We start from the raw sequence: 17,353 nt of genomic DNA on the forward strand, positions 1-17,353 counted from the left end.
CCCCCATGCAATCGGAGACGGCGCCAGCCGGAAGCCAACCTAACCGCCGCCCTTTCCATGCCGCTTCTGGTTCTGGGAGACCGGGGAGCTTGTTGCGGCAGGAGGGGGAGACCTCCTTGCCTCTTCCCCAGCTGGATGCCTCTCTGCTTCTTGGACTCCCTCCTCCGCCCCTGCTTCCACTTCTGCCTCCGAATCTGGACTGCTCTCTGGCTCAGACTCTTCCCCGCTCACTAAGCCCTGTCGCCTCTTTGGTTTCCAACACCTCCACCTCCCAGTCTTCACCCTCTGACCACTTGCTGTCATCCCACCACCAATCCCCAGGCTCTGAGCCTTCTTCCTTTGGGGGTCCCCTAGGCTGCTTCCCCCCCCCAACACCATTCCTCCTGGTTCCTCCTGGTTTTGGGAGATGAGGGGAGCAGGCAGGAGGGGGAGACCCCCTGGCTTCTTCAGCAACTTGGCCCCACTGAAAGGAGCATCCCCTCCTTCCCAGCCTCTGCTTCTGTCTCCGAGTCTGGACTGCTCTCTGGCACAGACTCTTCCCCGCTCACTAAGCCCTGTTTCCTCTTCCAACACCTCCTCTTGCAGCCTTCTCCCTCTGACCGCTCGTCGTCGTCCCACCACCCATCCCTGGGCTCTGAGCCTTCTTCCCTTGGGGGGGGGGTCCCCTAGGCTGCTTTCCCCCCCTGCACCCAACCGGCACCCCCTCTCAGAAAAACAACCACCACCAACGACCACAGACAGGAGACTCCACAGGCTTTATTACGGCAACAATTACGCATGCACAAATCCATGCAGTTGTGTCGTTCCCTCTCCCCACAACGGTCCAGGGACCCCCCAATTCCGGCTGCAGGATACAGAGCGTCCAAGCGCCACCCACAATGTCTGTCGGAAAGACAACCACACTGTCCACTCGTCCTGTCCCTAAGTGAGCGTTCAGGCTCAACGTGCCCGTTTTTAAACATGCTATATTTTTTTATGCCACCAACACAACATGGGGAGGAGAGCTCTGGAGCTCAGGATCAGATGTCGAAGGGGGCGCAGGATGAGGCAGAGCGGGCATGCATGTGAGTATCACCACCCTGGGACCCGGAGGGTGTGATGTGGGAGGTCAACAGCAGGAGGCGCCAGAGCCAACGGGAGGAAGACCCAATGAATTCTACTTCCCACTGCGATCGAAATGATCCAACCGCCCCATTCCAAATCAGGTTTATTATCAAAAGTTTTAATAGGACGCGGGTGGTGCTGTGGTCTAAACCACAGAGCCTAGGGCTTGCCGATCAGAAGGTCGGCGGTTCGAATCCCCGCAATGACGGTTGGAGCTCCCGTTGCTCGGTCCCTGCTCCTGCCAACCTAGCAGTTCAAAAGCACATCAAAGTGCAAGTAGATAAATAGGTACCGCTCCGGCGGGAAGGTAAACGGTGTTTCTGTGTGCTGCTCTGGTTCGCCAGAAGCTGGCCACATGACCCGGAAGCTGTACGCCGGCTCCCTCGGCCAGTAAAGCGAGATGAGCGCCGCAACCCCAGAGTCGGCCACGACTGGACCTAATGGTCAGGGGTCCCTTTATCTTTTACCCGCCTACATTAAGGTTACCAGACGTCCCCGTTTCCCTGATTTACAGATCAGTCCTTTGACAAAATCCATCTGTTTAGTAGGAAGTTGAAAAGCGCCCCCAAATTCATTGGAAAAAAATCTGGTCACCTTAGCCTACATTCTAGCCGGGATTAAGATCGCCGGAGGAGGCGAAAACATACCCGGCTCCTTCTTCCGTTCGGAACCGACTCACAAACTTGGGAACCCTGAGAGAAGTTTAGCCGAACCCCAGGAAATAAAGGAATCGCAGCTCATGCTAGGTTAGGGGGTCACCTGTTTGGAATTGGGGATCCGGCCCTGCGAAGGGGCACAGACCAGCGTGCAGTTGGCATGGGCAGCGGGAAATTGAGAGAGCCTTCGTCGCCCTGTTTATAGCATGGAGTAGCGCACATCGGAGCTGAGATGCTTCCGAGATGTGGGCGCCGGCGGGCTTCGCCGTGACCACAGAGGGGCTGTACCACTTTCCCCTCCCCTCCTGCCGTCGCAGACCCCCTGTCCTACTGGAGCACAGACTCCTGGGTGAATTTCCTCCTCAAGGACGGGTTGAGCACCGGGTACAGCGAGACGATGGAGGGCCGCGCTTTGAAACTGGGGTAGATCCTTCGCAGCACCGCCCGTCGGAAGAGGATGTAGACCCAGGGATCCAGGATCTGGTTCCAGGTTGCTACTCGAAGGTAGATGAGGAGCTGGATTTCGGTGTCCCGGGGGATCTGGTTGATCGGCAAGTCGCCTCGGGGAGCCTGGAGCGCTGTCTGCGCAATGAGGATCTGCAGGACAGTGAAAGAGAATATGATGAAAATGATGTATAGATGGTATATTAAAGGTAAAGGGACCCCTGACCATTAGGGTCATGGGCATTAGAAAGGTTTTCATTGATGTGCAAAACTGCAGTTCATGCCGATGACTCCCACAAGTATTTTTTGCTCTATAAGACGCACCAGACCACAAGATGCACCTAGTTTTGGGAGGAGGAAAACAAGAAAAAAAATATTCTGAATCTCAGAAGCCAGAACAGCAAGAGGGATCGCTGCGCAGCGAAAGCAGCAATCCCTCTTGCTGTTCTGGCTTCTGGGATAGCTGCACAGCCTGCATTCGCTCCATAAGACACACACACATTTCCCCTTACTTTTTAGGAGGGGAAAGGTGAGTCTTATAGAGCAAAAAATACGGTATCTATCATCTATCATCTATCTATCTATCTATCTATCTATCTATCTATCTATCTATCTATCATCTATCATCTATCTATTCATCTATCCATCCATCTATCTATCAATCCATCTATCTATCTATCATCTATCTATCTATCTAGGTTCTCCTTCTGTGGCCGAGCCACTCACTCACCAGCAGGGGGAGCCAGCAGACGCTGGCAATGACCATGATGCCTAGCAGTTGCACCATCATCTCCACCTCGCTGTCTCGCCGCCGCTGGACGGACTCGGAGTCGTGGTAGACGCGGCAGAGGGTGACCACGCTGATCGTGTTGAGCAGGAAGGAGAGGCCCACACAGAAGAGGCCGAGAAGAGCGAAGATCAGGCAGAAGACCACGTTCCTGGGGTCGTGGAGCAGCGTCAGGAAGCACCAAGAGTTGGGGTACTGCAAGGTGTAGTCGCCCAGGCCGAAGACGGGCAACAAGCCGAGGACGAAGCCCCCGGCCCACACCAGCCCCACCAGCGTCCATGCCCGCCGTTTGGTCATCTTGGTGGAGCGGGAGAAGGGTCGGTTGATGCCCAGGAAACGTTCTCCGGCCATGGTGGCACCGAGGAGCAAGGGGCACAGTCCGAAGAAGACCATCACCAAGCCCATGAAGTTGCAGAGGTGGCAACCAGGGTCCACCAGCCTCCAGTCGAAGCGGGTGAAGTGGTACGGGACCACGATGGAGAAGGTCAACAGGAGGCCCATGAAGTCGGTGGCCACCAGCCCGCAGAGGAAGACCAGGAAAGACGAGCGCGAGCGGCTGTGCATCTTCCGGGAGGAGTTGACCAACACGCAGAAAGCGAAGAGGTTGGAGGAGAGGCCAATGAGGCCGAAGATGGTGGAAAACCACGGCGAGGCGGCTGCGTCGCCGCGGTATGCCTCCGTGCCGTTGGCGCCCCGGAAGCAGGAGCCGAGGGAGCGGTTCTGAGTGGAGTTTGACATCGTCCCGGCGCTCAGCGCGGTCCTGGGGAAGGAGACTCGCTGAGGGGTCCTCCTGGGCACGAGGAGGCGGCCGGTGGTCTCGTGGCGCCCATTGCGCGGTGCGTTGGGGTCAGTCTCGGTGGTTGGGTGCCGGCTCTGAGCAGAGAGAGAGGGAAAGGGTCAGGTCTCATCTGGAAAACCTGTTTATCAATCAATCAATCAATCAATCAATCAATCAATCAGTCGGTCAATCTTTACAGTGGTACCTCGGTTTAAGTACTTAATTCATTCCGGAGGTCTGTTCTTAACCTGAAACTGTTCTGAACCCGAAGCACCACTTTAGCTAATGGGGCCTCTTGCTGCTGCTGTGCCGCCGGAGCGCAATTTCTGTTCTTATCCTGAAGCAAAGTTCTTAACCTGAAGCGCTATTTCTGGGTTAGCGGAGTCTGTAACCTGAAGCGTATGTAACCCGAGGTACAGAGACCCAACAAATTGTCACAAAGCAACACCCAATTCGGACCGTTCAGAATTACCGACGGAAGAAGAACGGCAAATGAAATTAGTGGACTGTGCAGAACTCGATAAATGAACAGGAAGTATTCGGAACCTGCGGGATCAGAGATTCTTAGAGGACTGGAGTACAGTTGTACCTCGGGTTAAGTACTTAATTCGTTCTGGAGGTCCGTTCTTAACCTGAAACTGTTCTTAACCTGAAGCACCACTTTAGCTAATGGGGCCTCCTGCTGCTGCCGCACCACCGGAGCACGATTTCTGTTCTCATCCTGAAGCAAAGTTCTTAACCTGAAGCACTATTTCTTTTTTTTAATGATATTTATTAAAGTTTCAACAATTACAAAAAGAAAAATGAACATACCACGTTAAACAAAAACCAAGCAACACACCACAATATAAAAAAAGAATAAAAATAACAGAAAAATAAAACAGAAAAATAAAACCCATTAAACAAAAACAAAATTAGAAAAAAGAAAAAGCATCATATCTTAACCTGAAGCACTATTTCTGGGTTAGCAGAGTCTGTAACCTGAAGCGTATGTAACCCGAGGTACCACTGTAAATATTTGGACCATTTGAAAAGCGATTCTGATAAACAGATTACGCCAGCAGGACTGCAAGAAGGAGGACTTAATATGAAATATTGCAAGGAAGGCTTTGAAAATAATTATTAGTTAAGGACAATGAAAAGTAATAGAGAAATTAAGAAATGCAGAGCAAATGATAAAAGAACGGAGAATCTTCAGAGGTTGTTGACGGAATTCTAAAATGTTGTATAAGATAAAAAGTTATGTTAAATGATTGTTGGAACTTAAATGTTTTTAGTGGACTACCTGCCTGCGGACTGTCTGGCCAGAGTGGTGCATGCTCTAGTTATCTCCTGCTTGGACTACTGCAATGCTCTCTACGTGGGGCTAGCTCTGAAGGTGACCCGGAAACTGCAACTAATCCTGAATGCGGCAGCTGGACTGGGGACTGGGAGCGGCCGCCGAGACCACATAACACCGGTCCTGAAAGACCTACATTGGCTCCCAGGACGTTTCCGAGCACAATTCAAAGTGTTGGTGCTGACCTTGAAAGCCCTAAACGGCCTCGGTCCAGAATATCTGAAGGAGCGTCTCCACCCCCATCGTTCAGCCCAGACACTGAGATTCAGCACTGAGGGCCTTCTGGCGGTTCCCTCATTGCGAGAAGTGAGGCTACAGGGAACCAGGCAGAGGGTCCTCTCGGTGTTGGAGTCCGCACCGTGGAACACCCTCCCATCAGATGTGAAGGATATAAGCAGCTATCCTATCTTTAAAAGACATCTGAAGGCAGCCCTGTTTAGGGAAGTTTTTAATATTTAACGCTGTATTGTTTTTAACACTTGATTCGGAGTGGCTGGGGAAACTCAGCCAGATGGGCGGGGTATAAATAATAAATTATTAGATAGATAGATAGATAGATAGATAGATAGATAGATAGATAGATATAGATAGATAGATAGATGATAGATAGATGATAGATAGATAGATAAATAGATGATAGATAGATATAGATAGATAGATGATAGATAGATAACACCTCCAAGGAAGGAGAACGCTCCACCTTCTGAAGGACTCAGTCCCGCTGTCAAAAAGATCTTGCCGCTCCAAAAGCTTCTCCTGATGTCTAGTCAGCGAGAATTGGGACCCCAGCCAGACTGCCATTGGCTTCTGCTCAACAGCTTGAGCTAAACCATTTGTGGAAAGTTAGGATAATCCCCTGTTCTTTGCATTGTTTAAAAGAACTTGTATCCAGCTTTGCAGCAGTCCAACAGCCCCTAAGTTATCCCAAGACATCGGTGATGGACGGGTTTGTTCCCAGATCTTGTCTCCATCCCTCCCCAAACATCCCTCCTTCAACCATTCCTCAACAGGCTCGGTTTCCAGACCCTCCCTCCTCTGCCCACCTTCCTGCTTGTCAACCTCCTTCTTAAATTGAGGCGCCCAGAACAGGACAGTATTCCAGGCGTGGTCTGACCGAGGCAGAATAGAGCGGGACTATGACTTAAATCAGGGACGCGGGTGGCGCTGTGGGTTAAACCACAGAGCCTAGGACTTGCCGATCAGAAGGTCGGCGGTTCAAATCCCCGCAATGACAGGGTGAGCTCCCGTTGCTCGGTCCCTGCTCCTGCCAACCTAGCAGTTCGAAAGCATGTCCAAGTGCAAGCAGATAAATAGGTACCACTCCGGCGGGAAGGTAAACGGCGTTTCCGTGCGCTGCTCTGGTTTGCCAGAAGTGGCTCAGTCCTGCTGGCCACATGACCCGGAAGCTGTACGCCGGTTCCCTTGGCCAGTAAAGCAAGATGAGCGCCGCAACCCCAGAGTCGGCCACGACTGGAACTAACGGTCAGGGGTCCCTTTACTTTTATGACTTAAATCTGGACACTAGACTTCTGTTGACGCAGCCTAGAATTGCATTCGGCTTTTCCCCGCCGCTGCATCGCTCCCATCCTGCGCTTTTGCCTATGGCTTAGGATCGGAGCGCTTGCGAGAACGGAGCATTTGCTTCCTCCGATTCCGGGAATCTCCCCGAGGGGCCAGGATCGGCCCTCGGCATGTGTGAGATTGCCCCGCAGACATTTGACCCCGCGGATCAGACAAACATCGCAACTGCTTTCCCTCGGACCGTAAATCAAGGCTGTAATAAAGTAGGAATTCCTATTGCTTCCAGGAACTGACGCAAGATCAGGAGAAGCCAGCCAAGGCTTTGGGGCCGGGGGCAACCAGCTGGGACGGCCCGCCCTTAGAAGCACAAATTTATTTAAGGAGGGAGCGTCCCGCTGGGAGCAAGGGGTCAGGAAACAGAAGCTGTGCAGCCCCATCTCATAGCTCGCCACTGACGCCATCCATGCCACCCACTTGAATCCCAGAGAATCTAGGAACTGTACTTTCATGGCGCTACAACTCCCAGCAGAAACTACAGTTCCCAGAATTTTATTTGGGGGGGGCAGGTGCTTTTTCAGTACATGAAGAAAGACGGAATGGAAAGACCGCCGGAAAAGGAACATATCGACGTCAGAAGCTGCCCTTGTACAGTCTGAGCATCCAGTTCAGTTTTGTCTACTGTTACAGTAATTCTAAGGTCTTATATATATAAAATAAAGGTAAAGGGACCCCTGGCCATTAGGTCCAGTCATGGCCGACTCTGGGTTGCGGCGCTCATCTCGCTTTACTGGCCGAGGGAGCCGGCGTACAGCTTCCGGGTCATGTGGCCAGCAGGACTAAGCCGCTTCTGGCGAACCAGAGCAGCGCACGGAAACGCCGTTTACCTTCCCGCCGGAGCGGTACCTATTTATCTACTTGCACTTTGACGTGCTTTCGAACTGCTAGGTTGGCAGGAATATATATAAAATAAATGTTCATAAATGTACAAGGCAAACAGGTAAATAAGTATATAAACCCATGGCTGTTTCATATTGTTCTATTATTATTATTAGGTACTTTTAACAATTATAATCACACATAAATCATAATCATTCTACACACAGGATTCTCTGAATCCCAGAACTTCTCTCCATGGTTTCCCTAGATATTCTTTTCCAGCTGAATATTGTATAATATTCTCAATATTTCCTTAAAACTCACCATGGTTCTTGCTATGTTGCAAGCGCTTTTTAAAAAACCCTGCCAATGCTTTTAGTTGTTTACAAGTCTGAGAAGATGGATGGAAGGAAGGAAGGAAGGAAGGAGAGAGAGAGAGAGAGAGAGAGAGATGGAAAAGAGAGAAGGAGAGATATGGAAAAGAAAGAAAGAAAGAAAGAAAGAAAGAAAGAAAGAAAGAAAGAAAGAAAGAAAGGAAGGAAGGAAGGAAGGAAGGAAGGAAGGAGAGAGAGGGGGAAGGAAGGAAGCAAGGAAGGAGAGAGAAGGATGGATGGAAGGAAGGAAGGAAGGAGAGAGAGAGAAGGAAGGAAGGAAGGAAGGAAGGAAGGAAGGAAGGAAGGAAGGAGAGAGAGAAGGAAGGAAGGAGAGAGAGAAGGAAGGAAGGAGAGAGAGAGAAGGAGGGAGGGAGGGAAGGAAGGAAGGAAGGAAGGAAGGGAAGGAAGGAAGGAAGGAAGGAAAGAAGGAAGGAAGGAGAGAGAGAGAAGGAGGGAAGGAAGGAAGGAAGGAAGGAAGGAAGGAAGGAAGGAAGGAAGGAAGGAAGGAAGGAAGGAAAGGAAAGGAAAGGAAAGGAAAGGAAAGGAAAGGAAAGGAAAGGAAGCACATCTGCAAACTGAAATTCCGAAATCATTTTGAAATGACTCAAAGCCCTTCGTAGCGTCTTCCTTGCAAGGGAGCACTTGGTCTGGAAAGCTAGAAAAGGAACGAGGCCACGGGCCAAGAGAACGAGAGATGATCGCGCAAATCTCCAGAGGCTTAGACGGCAGCTAATAAGTCACGGAGGGGCAGAAATCTGGCTCGAGGGGGAGAACCGACGCACACCCCATCAATCCCCATCTCTGGCGGCCCGCCTGGGTCGCCCCGGCCGAAAACGGTCTGGAAAAGAGAGCCTTGCCTTTTTCGCGGGGGAAAATGTCACATCTGGCTGGCAGCTGGGAAAAGCGAGGAACGCCAGAAACCGCCCAGAGGTTTCTTAACACCCATGGGGAAGGCTGGAACGGCCCAGGGCGGTTGACCAACCCCGTCCCTCTTTGCCGAGAACGCAGAGAGGCAGCGCCGTGCAGTGGTTAGAGTCTCGGGGCCAGGCCCTGGGGAGAGACCCAGGTTCGAATTCCACCCCCCACGCAAGCTCGCTGGGTGAGCCGGTCGCTCAGCCTAGCCTGCCTCACAGGGGATTAAAATGGGGAGAAGAATAATGCTTACCACCTTGAGCTGGGTGGAGGAAAGGAAGGAAACAGAGATGTAGAAAATAAATAAAATTGCGGCTCAGTCCGGAAAATTAGAGGGGGCCTCCTAGTATACCTCTCAGCCCCCTGGGCAAACTGCAACTCCCAGAATAATTTGGGGAACCCATGTCTGTTTCATATTGTCCTATTATTATTATTATTACTATTATTATTATTATTATTATTATTATTATTTACTTTTAACAATTATCCTCACACATACGTAGATCATAATCATGGGCTCTTAGATACCCCATAAGGGAAAAGGAGCTGTTTTTTTCCTTATAACAAGACCATGCTAAGATGTCCTCTATTTCATAAATAACTCGTCGGAAAGATGGTCCAGCCTCACGTTTCTCACATTGCATAACCAGATATTACATCTGGAGATTGTAGAAACTACAAGCGAAAGAGTTTGGGAGCCTGAGCTCGCTCGGTTTCCTCTTCCCTCCTCATTCCTCTTTCCTTTTGTGTTGTCTGCTTGGCCTGTTATTTTCTCCTACCAATAGGGAACCCACTTAAGGACTCAAGACGGGCTCTGGAACACCCCATAAAGGAAAAGGAGCGGCTTTTTCTTATAGCACCCGCACTGACGGACAGCAGCTGGATGAGGTTTCAGACCCAAGCCTTACCTGGAGGGGGCAGGAATCGAACCCAGCACCTCCGAGCTGCAAAGCCGACGCTTTGCCACTGTACTGCTGCCCATCCCCTGTGCACTGTGTCCTACTTAGAGTAGACCCATTCGGATGAATGGGCCTGATTTCCTTCCACCATCCCCCCGGAGAAAAGAGAGAAAAAATAAATTTGCCCTGTTTCCTTCCAGATATCAGAAAGCAGCCATTGCATCTAAACATACCCAATTGCTCCACGCAGGAATTGATTTCTGCAGAGGATCGTGTCCTGGGCAATTTATGACAGCGCCAATTCATCCCTCGTCCAACCAAAAAGTAGCTTTTGGAGCGGGTGGATATACGACTGAAGTCCGGAAGAAACTGAGGAGGACACAACCTAAATTCCTGTCTTTGGGGCTTGTAGGAACACGCCTGGGGGAAGGTCTCCAGCTCAACGAAAAAGGCATGCAGAAATCATCCAGCAGCCAAGAAAACTCAGAAGCTGGCTAGGTTGCCAACTTCCCAGGAAAGCCTGCTCCAGCGCCCTTTTTTGTTGTTGTTGTTTAGTCATGTCCGCCTCTTCGTGACCCCCTGGACCAGAGCGCGCCAGGCCCTCCTGTCTTCCATTGTCTCCCGCAGTTTGGTCAAACTCATGTTTGTAGCTTCAAGAACACTGTCCCACCATCTCGTCCTCCGTCGTCCCCTTCTCCTTGTGCCCTCCATCTTTCCCAACATCAGGGTCTTTTCCAGGGAGTCTTCTCTTCTCCTGAGGTGGCCAAAGTATTGGAACCTCAGCTTCAGGATCTGTCCTTCCAGTGAGCACTCAGGGCTGATTTCCTTCAGAATGGAGAGGTTTGATCTTCTTGCAGTCCATGGGACTCTCAAGAGACTCCTCCAGCACCAGAATGGGCCCTTTTTACGGCTCTCAAAACCCCAACTTGAGATACAAAACATTCCACACACTGTAGTGTCGTCTCCTAAAATGGGACCCTGTTTTCCAAGGACAGTCCAGGATTTACAGAAGCAGTTCCAGTTTCCAATTTGATCCCGGAAGGTCCCGCTTTTCCTTGGGACGTCCCTATTTTCAGGGGAGAAACGTTGGAGGGGATGGAATAGGACGTCCCTCTTTTCAGGGGAGAAACGTTGGAGGGGATGGAATAGGACGTCCCTCTTTTCAGGGGAGAAACGTTGGAGGGGATGGAATAGGACGTCCCTATTTTCAGGGGAGAAACGTTGGAGGGGATGGAATAGGACGTCCCTATTTTCACGGGAGAAACGTTGGAGGGGATGGAATAGGACGTCCCTATTTTCACGGGAGAAACATTGGAGGGGATGGAATAGGACGTCCCTCTTTTCAGGGGAGAAACGTTGGAGGGGATGGAATAGGACGTCCCTATTTTCACAGGAGAAACGTTGGAGGGGAAGGAATAGGACGTCCCTATTTTCACGGGAGAAACGTTGGAGGGGATGGAATAGGACGTCCCTATTTTCACAGGAGAAACATTGAAGGGGGTGGAATAGGACGTCCCTATTTTCAGGGGAGAAACGTTGGAGGGGATGGAATAGGACGTCCCTATTTTCAGGGGAGAAACGTTGGAGGGGATGGAATAGGACGTCCCTCTTTTCAGGGGAGAAACGTTGGAGGGGATGGAATAGGACGTCCCTATTTTCAGGGGAGAAACGTTGGAGGGGATGGAATAGGACGTCCCTATTTTCAGGGGAGAAACGTTGGAGGGGATGGAATAGGACGTCCCTATTTTCAGGGGAGAAACTTTGGAGGGGATGGAATAGGACGTCCCTATTTTCATGGGAGAAACGTTGGAGGGGATGGAATAGGACGTCCCTATTTTCATGGGAGAAATGTTGGAGGGGATGGAATAGGACGTCCCTATTTTCATGGGAGAAACGTTGGAGGGGATGGAATAGGACGTCCCTTTTTTCACAGGAGAAACATTGGAGGGGATGGAATAGGACGTCCCTATTTTCAGGGGAGAAACTTTGGAGGGGATGGAATAGGACGTCCCTATTTTCATGGGAGAAACGTTGGAGGGGATGGAATAGGACGTCCCTATTTTCAGGGGAGAAACGTTGGAGGGGATGTGGCCGCCGGGCTAACAGCTTCCAATCTTTCGGCAAAAGGCGCTGATTGCATATAGCTGCCTTTAATGGGAATTAATGGCTGGTGCCTGCTAGCTGAAACCCCATTCATTCCCGCGTTTTGCTTCCCTTTCTTCGTTCATCGTTCCATTTTTGCCTTGCCGCTTCTGTCTCCCAACTCGATCGTCTTGCTGGGAAGGCGGGGCAAATTTATCGATTTATCTCCGTCCCGACACCCCCAGGCACACTCAAGCCGAAGGAATGTCCCTTGGCCCTCTGTGAGTCCTCTGAAAGTCCCCAAGCAATGGGTCCAAAAACTGCTTCCAGCTTTCCTTCTTTCCCATCCACGATTGCCGGCCTCACCCTGCCATTAGCAAAAATTAAAAATAAACCCCTCAGCTCGGAAAGCCTCGGACGGGAGTCGCTGGAGGGAAGGAATTTGCTGTTTTGTTTTGCCTCGCAAATGCCAACACAGAGGAGCTGGCCTGGGAACGGACCTGAGAGGCAAAAAACAGGCTCCAAATTTCGCCCTTCCACCCTCCTCAGTGTCAATGGCCACTACCTTCCTTTCTGCGCATCGTCTCCACGGCCTTAATATTACTTAATATTATTACTGGAGTTAACCATCCAGGAGTCCTTTTCTTGTTGTTTAGATGTTTAGTCGTGTCCGCCTCTTCGTGACCCCCTGGACCAGAGCACGCCAGGCCCTCCTGTCTTCCACTGCCTCCCGCAGTTTGGGTCAAACTCATGCTGGTAGCTTCGAGAACACTGTCCCACCATCTCGTCCTCTGTTGTCCCCTTCTCCTTGTGCCCTCAATCTTTCCTCTCTTTTCCAGGGAGTCTTCTCTTCTCATGAGGTGGCCAAAGTCTTGGAGCCTCAGCTTCAGGATCTGTCCTTCAAGTGAGCACTCAGGGCTGATTTCCTTCAGAATGGAGAGGTTGGATCTTCTTGCAGTCCATGGGACTCTCGAGTCTCCTCCAGCACCAGAATTCAAAAGCATCCATTCTTCGGCCATCAGCCTTCTTTGTGGTCCAGCTCTCACTTCCATTCATCACTACTGGGAAAACCAGAGCTTGAACTATACGGACCTTTGTTGGCAAGGTGATGTCTCTGCTTCTTAAGATGCAATCTGGGTTTGTTGTCTCTTTTCTCCCAAGGAGCAGGCGTCTTTTAATTTCGTGGCTGCTGTCACCATCTGCAGTGATCATGGATCCCAGGAAAGTGAAATCTCTCACTGCCTCCATTTCTTCCCCTTCTATTTGCCAGGAGGTGACGGGACCAGAGGCCATGATCTTCCTTTTTTTGATGTTGAGCTTCAGACCATATTTTGCGCTCTCCTTTTTCACCCTCATTAGGCTCCATGGAGGCTCCATGGTGCATTCCCGGCTGACGGCCTTTAGCAGACCAAAAACCCCACCCGTGGCATTTTATCTAAATCCCCTACCGACGCCCCATAAGCCACCAGCCCGTCTTGGCACATTGCAGATTCCAGAAACGGATTGTGCACCGGGTGGAAGAGGATGACGGCTCCTCACCCCTTTCCCAGATCCTGGGAACAACTCGGGTCACGACCCCTGGGTCATTAGAAAAGAATGTCAGCAAGCTGCAGGAGGATGATAGCGGGTCTATGGTTATCAAGCCATACAAGGGAAAGGCTCTGGGAAAGAGAGATAACTCTGCAAAGCTTGGTGCCACAGACACTGCGCGGTTCGAATCCTCGCAAGGGGGTGAGCTCTCGTTGCTTGGTCCCTGCTCCTGCCAACCTAGCAGTTCAAAAGCACCTCAAAGTGCAAGTGGATAAATAGGTACCACTCCAGCGGGAAGGTGAACGGCGTTTCCGTGTGCTGCTCTGGTTCGCCAGAAGCGGCTTAGTCCTGCTGGCCACATGATCCGGAAGCTGTACGCCGGCTCCCTTGGCCAGTAAAGCGAGATGAGCGCCACAACCCCAGTGTCAGCCACGACTGGACCTAATGGTCAGGGGTCCCTTTGCCTTTACTCCTGATCCACACTGAGAGCAGCCTCAGTGCCCTTTGCGATTTGCACCCTCTCTGAATCTGCCCCCTTCCCTTCGCCCTCCTTCCTCAGTAACATAAAGGTAAAAGGTAAAAAGGTAAAGGACCCCTGGACCGTTAGGTCCAGTCGTGGCCGACTCTGGGGTTGCGGCGCTCATCTCGCTTTACTGGCTGAGGGAGCTGGCGTACAGCTTCCGGGTCATATGGCCAGCAGGACTAAGCCACTTCTGGCGAACCAGAGCAGCGCACGGAAACGCCGTTTACCTTCCCGCCGGAGCGGTACCTATTGATCTACTTGCACTTTGAGGTGCTTTCGAACTGCTAGGTGGGCAGGAGCAGGGACCGAGCAACGGGAGCTCACCCCGTCATTGCGGGGATTCGAACCGCCGACCTTCCGATCGGCAAGCCCTAGGCTCCGTGGTTTAACCCACAGCGCCACCCGCGTCTCTATTACTGAATAGGATGTGCCTATTTTAATCGGATAAATGTTGGAAGTTACACACTGGCCCAGTTCAGCAAGAATCTCCTTATCTCATGTTTTGCCACGAATTGCATCAAGTCTCTCCTTCCACGCCTGTTTCGGAGGGGTCAGATAACTTTGCTGCATCTTAAAATCTGGGTGACCGACCCAAATCCCTCCCTGTAACTGGCACAGATTGGGCTTCATGTCAGAGCAATAAATAATATTTGCTCAGAGGAGAGCTAGGATTTCATCACGGCAACGTTCCTAACTTTTTATTTTCTGTTTCATGCAATCTCCCAGGACTGATGTCGTTTGCAAAATTGTTGTCGTTTTCCCTCTCTCTTTTTCGTAGTTGGCCATGGCATGTTTTGAAAATATGACGGTGATTGATTCGGCAATCTGGGTTCACGGCGTTCTTTGTGGACGCGCGGGAAACTAGGGACAGATCCTGCCGTCCTTACTCTGCGCCCAGACCCTGGGAATCGACCGGTTTTCTGTGTTTTTTTAGCCCCTGGCTGCTTTTGAACCTCCAGGCACCACGCGTATTCCAGAACTGTACGGCACCCTCTCAAGAACGCTCAGCCTAAGCTCTTGAAGACGGGAGGGAGATTTATGGGTGCCAAAAAGAACCGAAATGTTTAGATCCAGGCTAAGTGACGGCTGAAAGGAGCGTCCAAATATTTGGAGACTCGAAAGCCGAGCTGACACACAAGAGAGATTCATTTCGGCGCAGTGGGGGGGATAGGGTTTCACATGGAAGGTGTTTTGTTTTTCCCCCCTGACCCTCCATATTGCAGAGGGGAAAGGAAGGAAAGAGGAGGAGGGAAGAGGAAAAGCGTGTTTCGAATCCTGAAAGAGAGCAGAGATCTGAGGATGCAGGGAATGAGAAGCTCAGATTCGCTTGCTTGCTCTAAAATATAGACGCGTTTTGACTCTCACAAGATTGAATGTCTTGCCCTCAGATGGACTTGAGGGACGATTCCAACGCGAAAAACGTCCCTGTGGAGACGGCCGTCCCGAATCGGTGGCGCATGCCTTCTGGCTTGCCCTCTTGATAAAGACTTGAGGAATGAGATTATCACCCCTCTTTTATCGTCCATCCCGGGTCACCCAGCCACTGCCCCAGGGTCCTTTCTCTTGGCAGGTCAAGATGAGAGAGAGAGAGAGAGAGAGAGAGAGAGAGAGAGAGAGAGAGAGAGATGGAAAAGAGAGAGAGAGATATATGGAAAAGAGAGAAAGAGAGATATGGAAAAGAAAGAAAGAAAGAAAGAAAGAAAGAAAGAAAGAAAGGAAGGAAGGAAGGAAGGAAGGAAGGAAGGAAGGAAGGAAGGAAGGAAGGGAAAGAGAAAGAAAGAAAGAAAGAAAGAAAGAAAGAAAGAAAGAAAGAAAGAAAGAAAGAGGGAGGGAGGGAGGGAGGGGGAGGGAGATGGAGAGGAGAGAGAGAGAGAGAGAGAGAGAGAGAGAGAGAAAGGAAGGAAGGAAGGAAGGAAGGAAAGAAAGAAGGAAGGAAGGAAGGAAGGAAGGAAGGAAGGAAGGAAGGAAGGAAGGAAGAAGAAACTGAAAGAGAAGGAAAGAAGGAAAGAAGGAAGGAAGGAAAGAAGGAAGGAAGGAAGGAAGGAAGGAAGGAAGGAAGGAAGGAAGGAAGGAAGGAAGGAAAAAGAAACTGAGAGAGAAGGAAGGAAGGGAGGGAGGAAGGGAGAGAGAGAGAAAGAGAGAGAGGAAAGGAAGGAAGGAAAGAAGGAAGGAAGGAAGGAAGGAAGGAAGGAAGGAAGGAAGGAAGGAAGGAAAGAAAGAAGGGTCGTTTTTCTTGGCAGATCCAGATGAGCAGGTGACGGCGAAGGTGGCAAGGTTTTTAGCTGCGGCAATCAGAATAAGGTCCACTATTCAAAACCCTTAAATGTATTGTATATAATTGACTTTTTATTTCCATTCTTTATATATCGTACTGTTGTTTTATTGCTATGGCCGATGGCTGATGCAAATGAAGATTCATTCATTCATGCTTGTTCCTCGCGTTTATCCATTTGTTTCTTTGTCTCCTGAGTTTATTTATTATTGTTAAGAAAGCGGAAGTACTCCTGTTAGGAATACTGGACTGAGAGATACCTAAATATCAGGAGAAACTGTTTTTCTATGCCGCCAGAACGATATACGCCCAGAAATGGAAAAAAGAGTCATTTCCAACTGAAGAAGACTGGCAATTAAAACTAACAGAATATTCACAAACGAGAAGAAACTTGTCGGAAGAACAAGAAACCGAGATGGCGGACTTTTTAAATACTGAATGGGGGGAATTTCGGAACCATTGTAAAAAACACAACAAACCTTAAACTGGACTGACTTAAGACCGAGCAGTTAAGTACTGTTTTGGGGGGACAGGGGGTGGGCTGGTGGGGAGGACTCCCTGGTCCTGAATAGGGTAACTGTGCCCCCGAAGGACCAGGTGAGCAGCCTGGGAGTTATTCTGGACTCACAGCTGTCCATGGAGGTGCAGGTCAGTTCTGTGTCCAGGGCAGCTCCACCTGGTACGCAGGATGAGACCCTCCCTGTCTGCAGACTGTCTCGCCAGAGTGGTGCATGCTCTAGTTAGCTCCCGCTTGGACTACTGCAATGCGCTCTATGTGGGGCTGCCTTTGAAGGTGACCCGGGAACTACAATTAATCCAGAACGCAGCAGCTAGACTGGGGACTGGGAGCGGCCGCTGAGACCACATAACACCAGTCTTGAAAGACCTACATTGGCTCCCGGGACGTTTCTGAGCACAATTCAAAGTGTTGGTGCTGACCTTGAAAGCCCTAAATGGCCCAGTAGACCTGAAGGAGCATCTCCACCCCCATCGTCCAGCCTGGACACTGAGGTCCAGCTCCGAGGACCTTCTGGCGGTTCCCTCACTGCAAGAAGCCAAGTTACAGGGAACCAGGCAGAGGGCCTTCTCGGTGGTGGCCCCCGCCCTGTGGAACACCCTCCCATCAGATGTCAAAGAGAACAACAACTACCAGACTTTTAGAAGACATCTGAAGGCAGCCCTCTTCAGGGAAGTTTTTAATGTTTGATATTTTAGTGCATTTTTGGTTTCTATGGAAGCCGCCCAGAGTGGCTGGG

At 50.6% G+C, this 17,353-nt stretch overlaps 2 protein-coding genes across 2 annotated transcripts in view; both read right to left on the reverse strand.

Annotated features, from left to right (window-relative positions):
- The window catches only part of TEKTIP1 (tektin bundle interacting protein 1), a 209,428-nt gene that overhangs the window by 74,266 nt on the left and 117,809 nt on the right, over positions 1–17,353 (reverse strand). The window lies entirely within an intron of this gene.
- The window catches only part of TBXA2R (thromboxane A2 receptor), a 19,071-nt gene continuing 2,456 nt past the window's right edge, over positions 739–17,353 (reverse strand). The window contains 2 exon segments of the mRNA XM_083720561.1: positions 739–2,357; positions 2,935–3,864. Coding sequence (XP_083576687.1) covers positions 2,088–2,357; positions 2,935–3,864 — 1,200 coding nt within the window. The 3' untranslated portion in view covers positions 739–2,087.

Source organism: Podarcis gaigeae, assembly GCF_964106915.1.
Source record: "Podarcis gaigeae genome assembly, chromosome: 18".
In the NCBI taxonomy this organism is placed as follows: Eukaryota; Metazoa; Chordata; class Lepidosauria; order Squamata; family Lacertidae; genus Podarcis; species Podarcis gaigeae.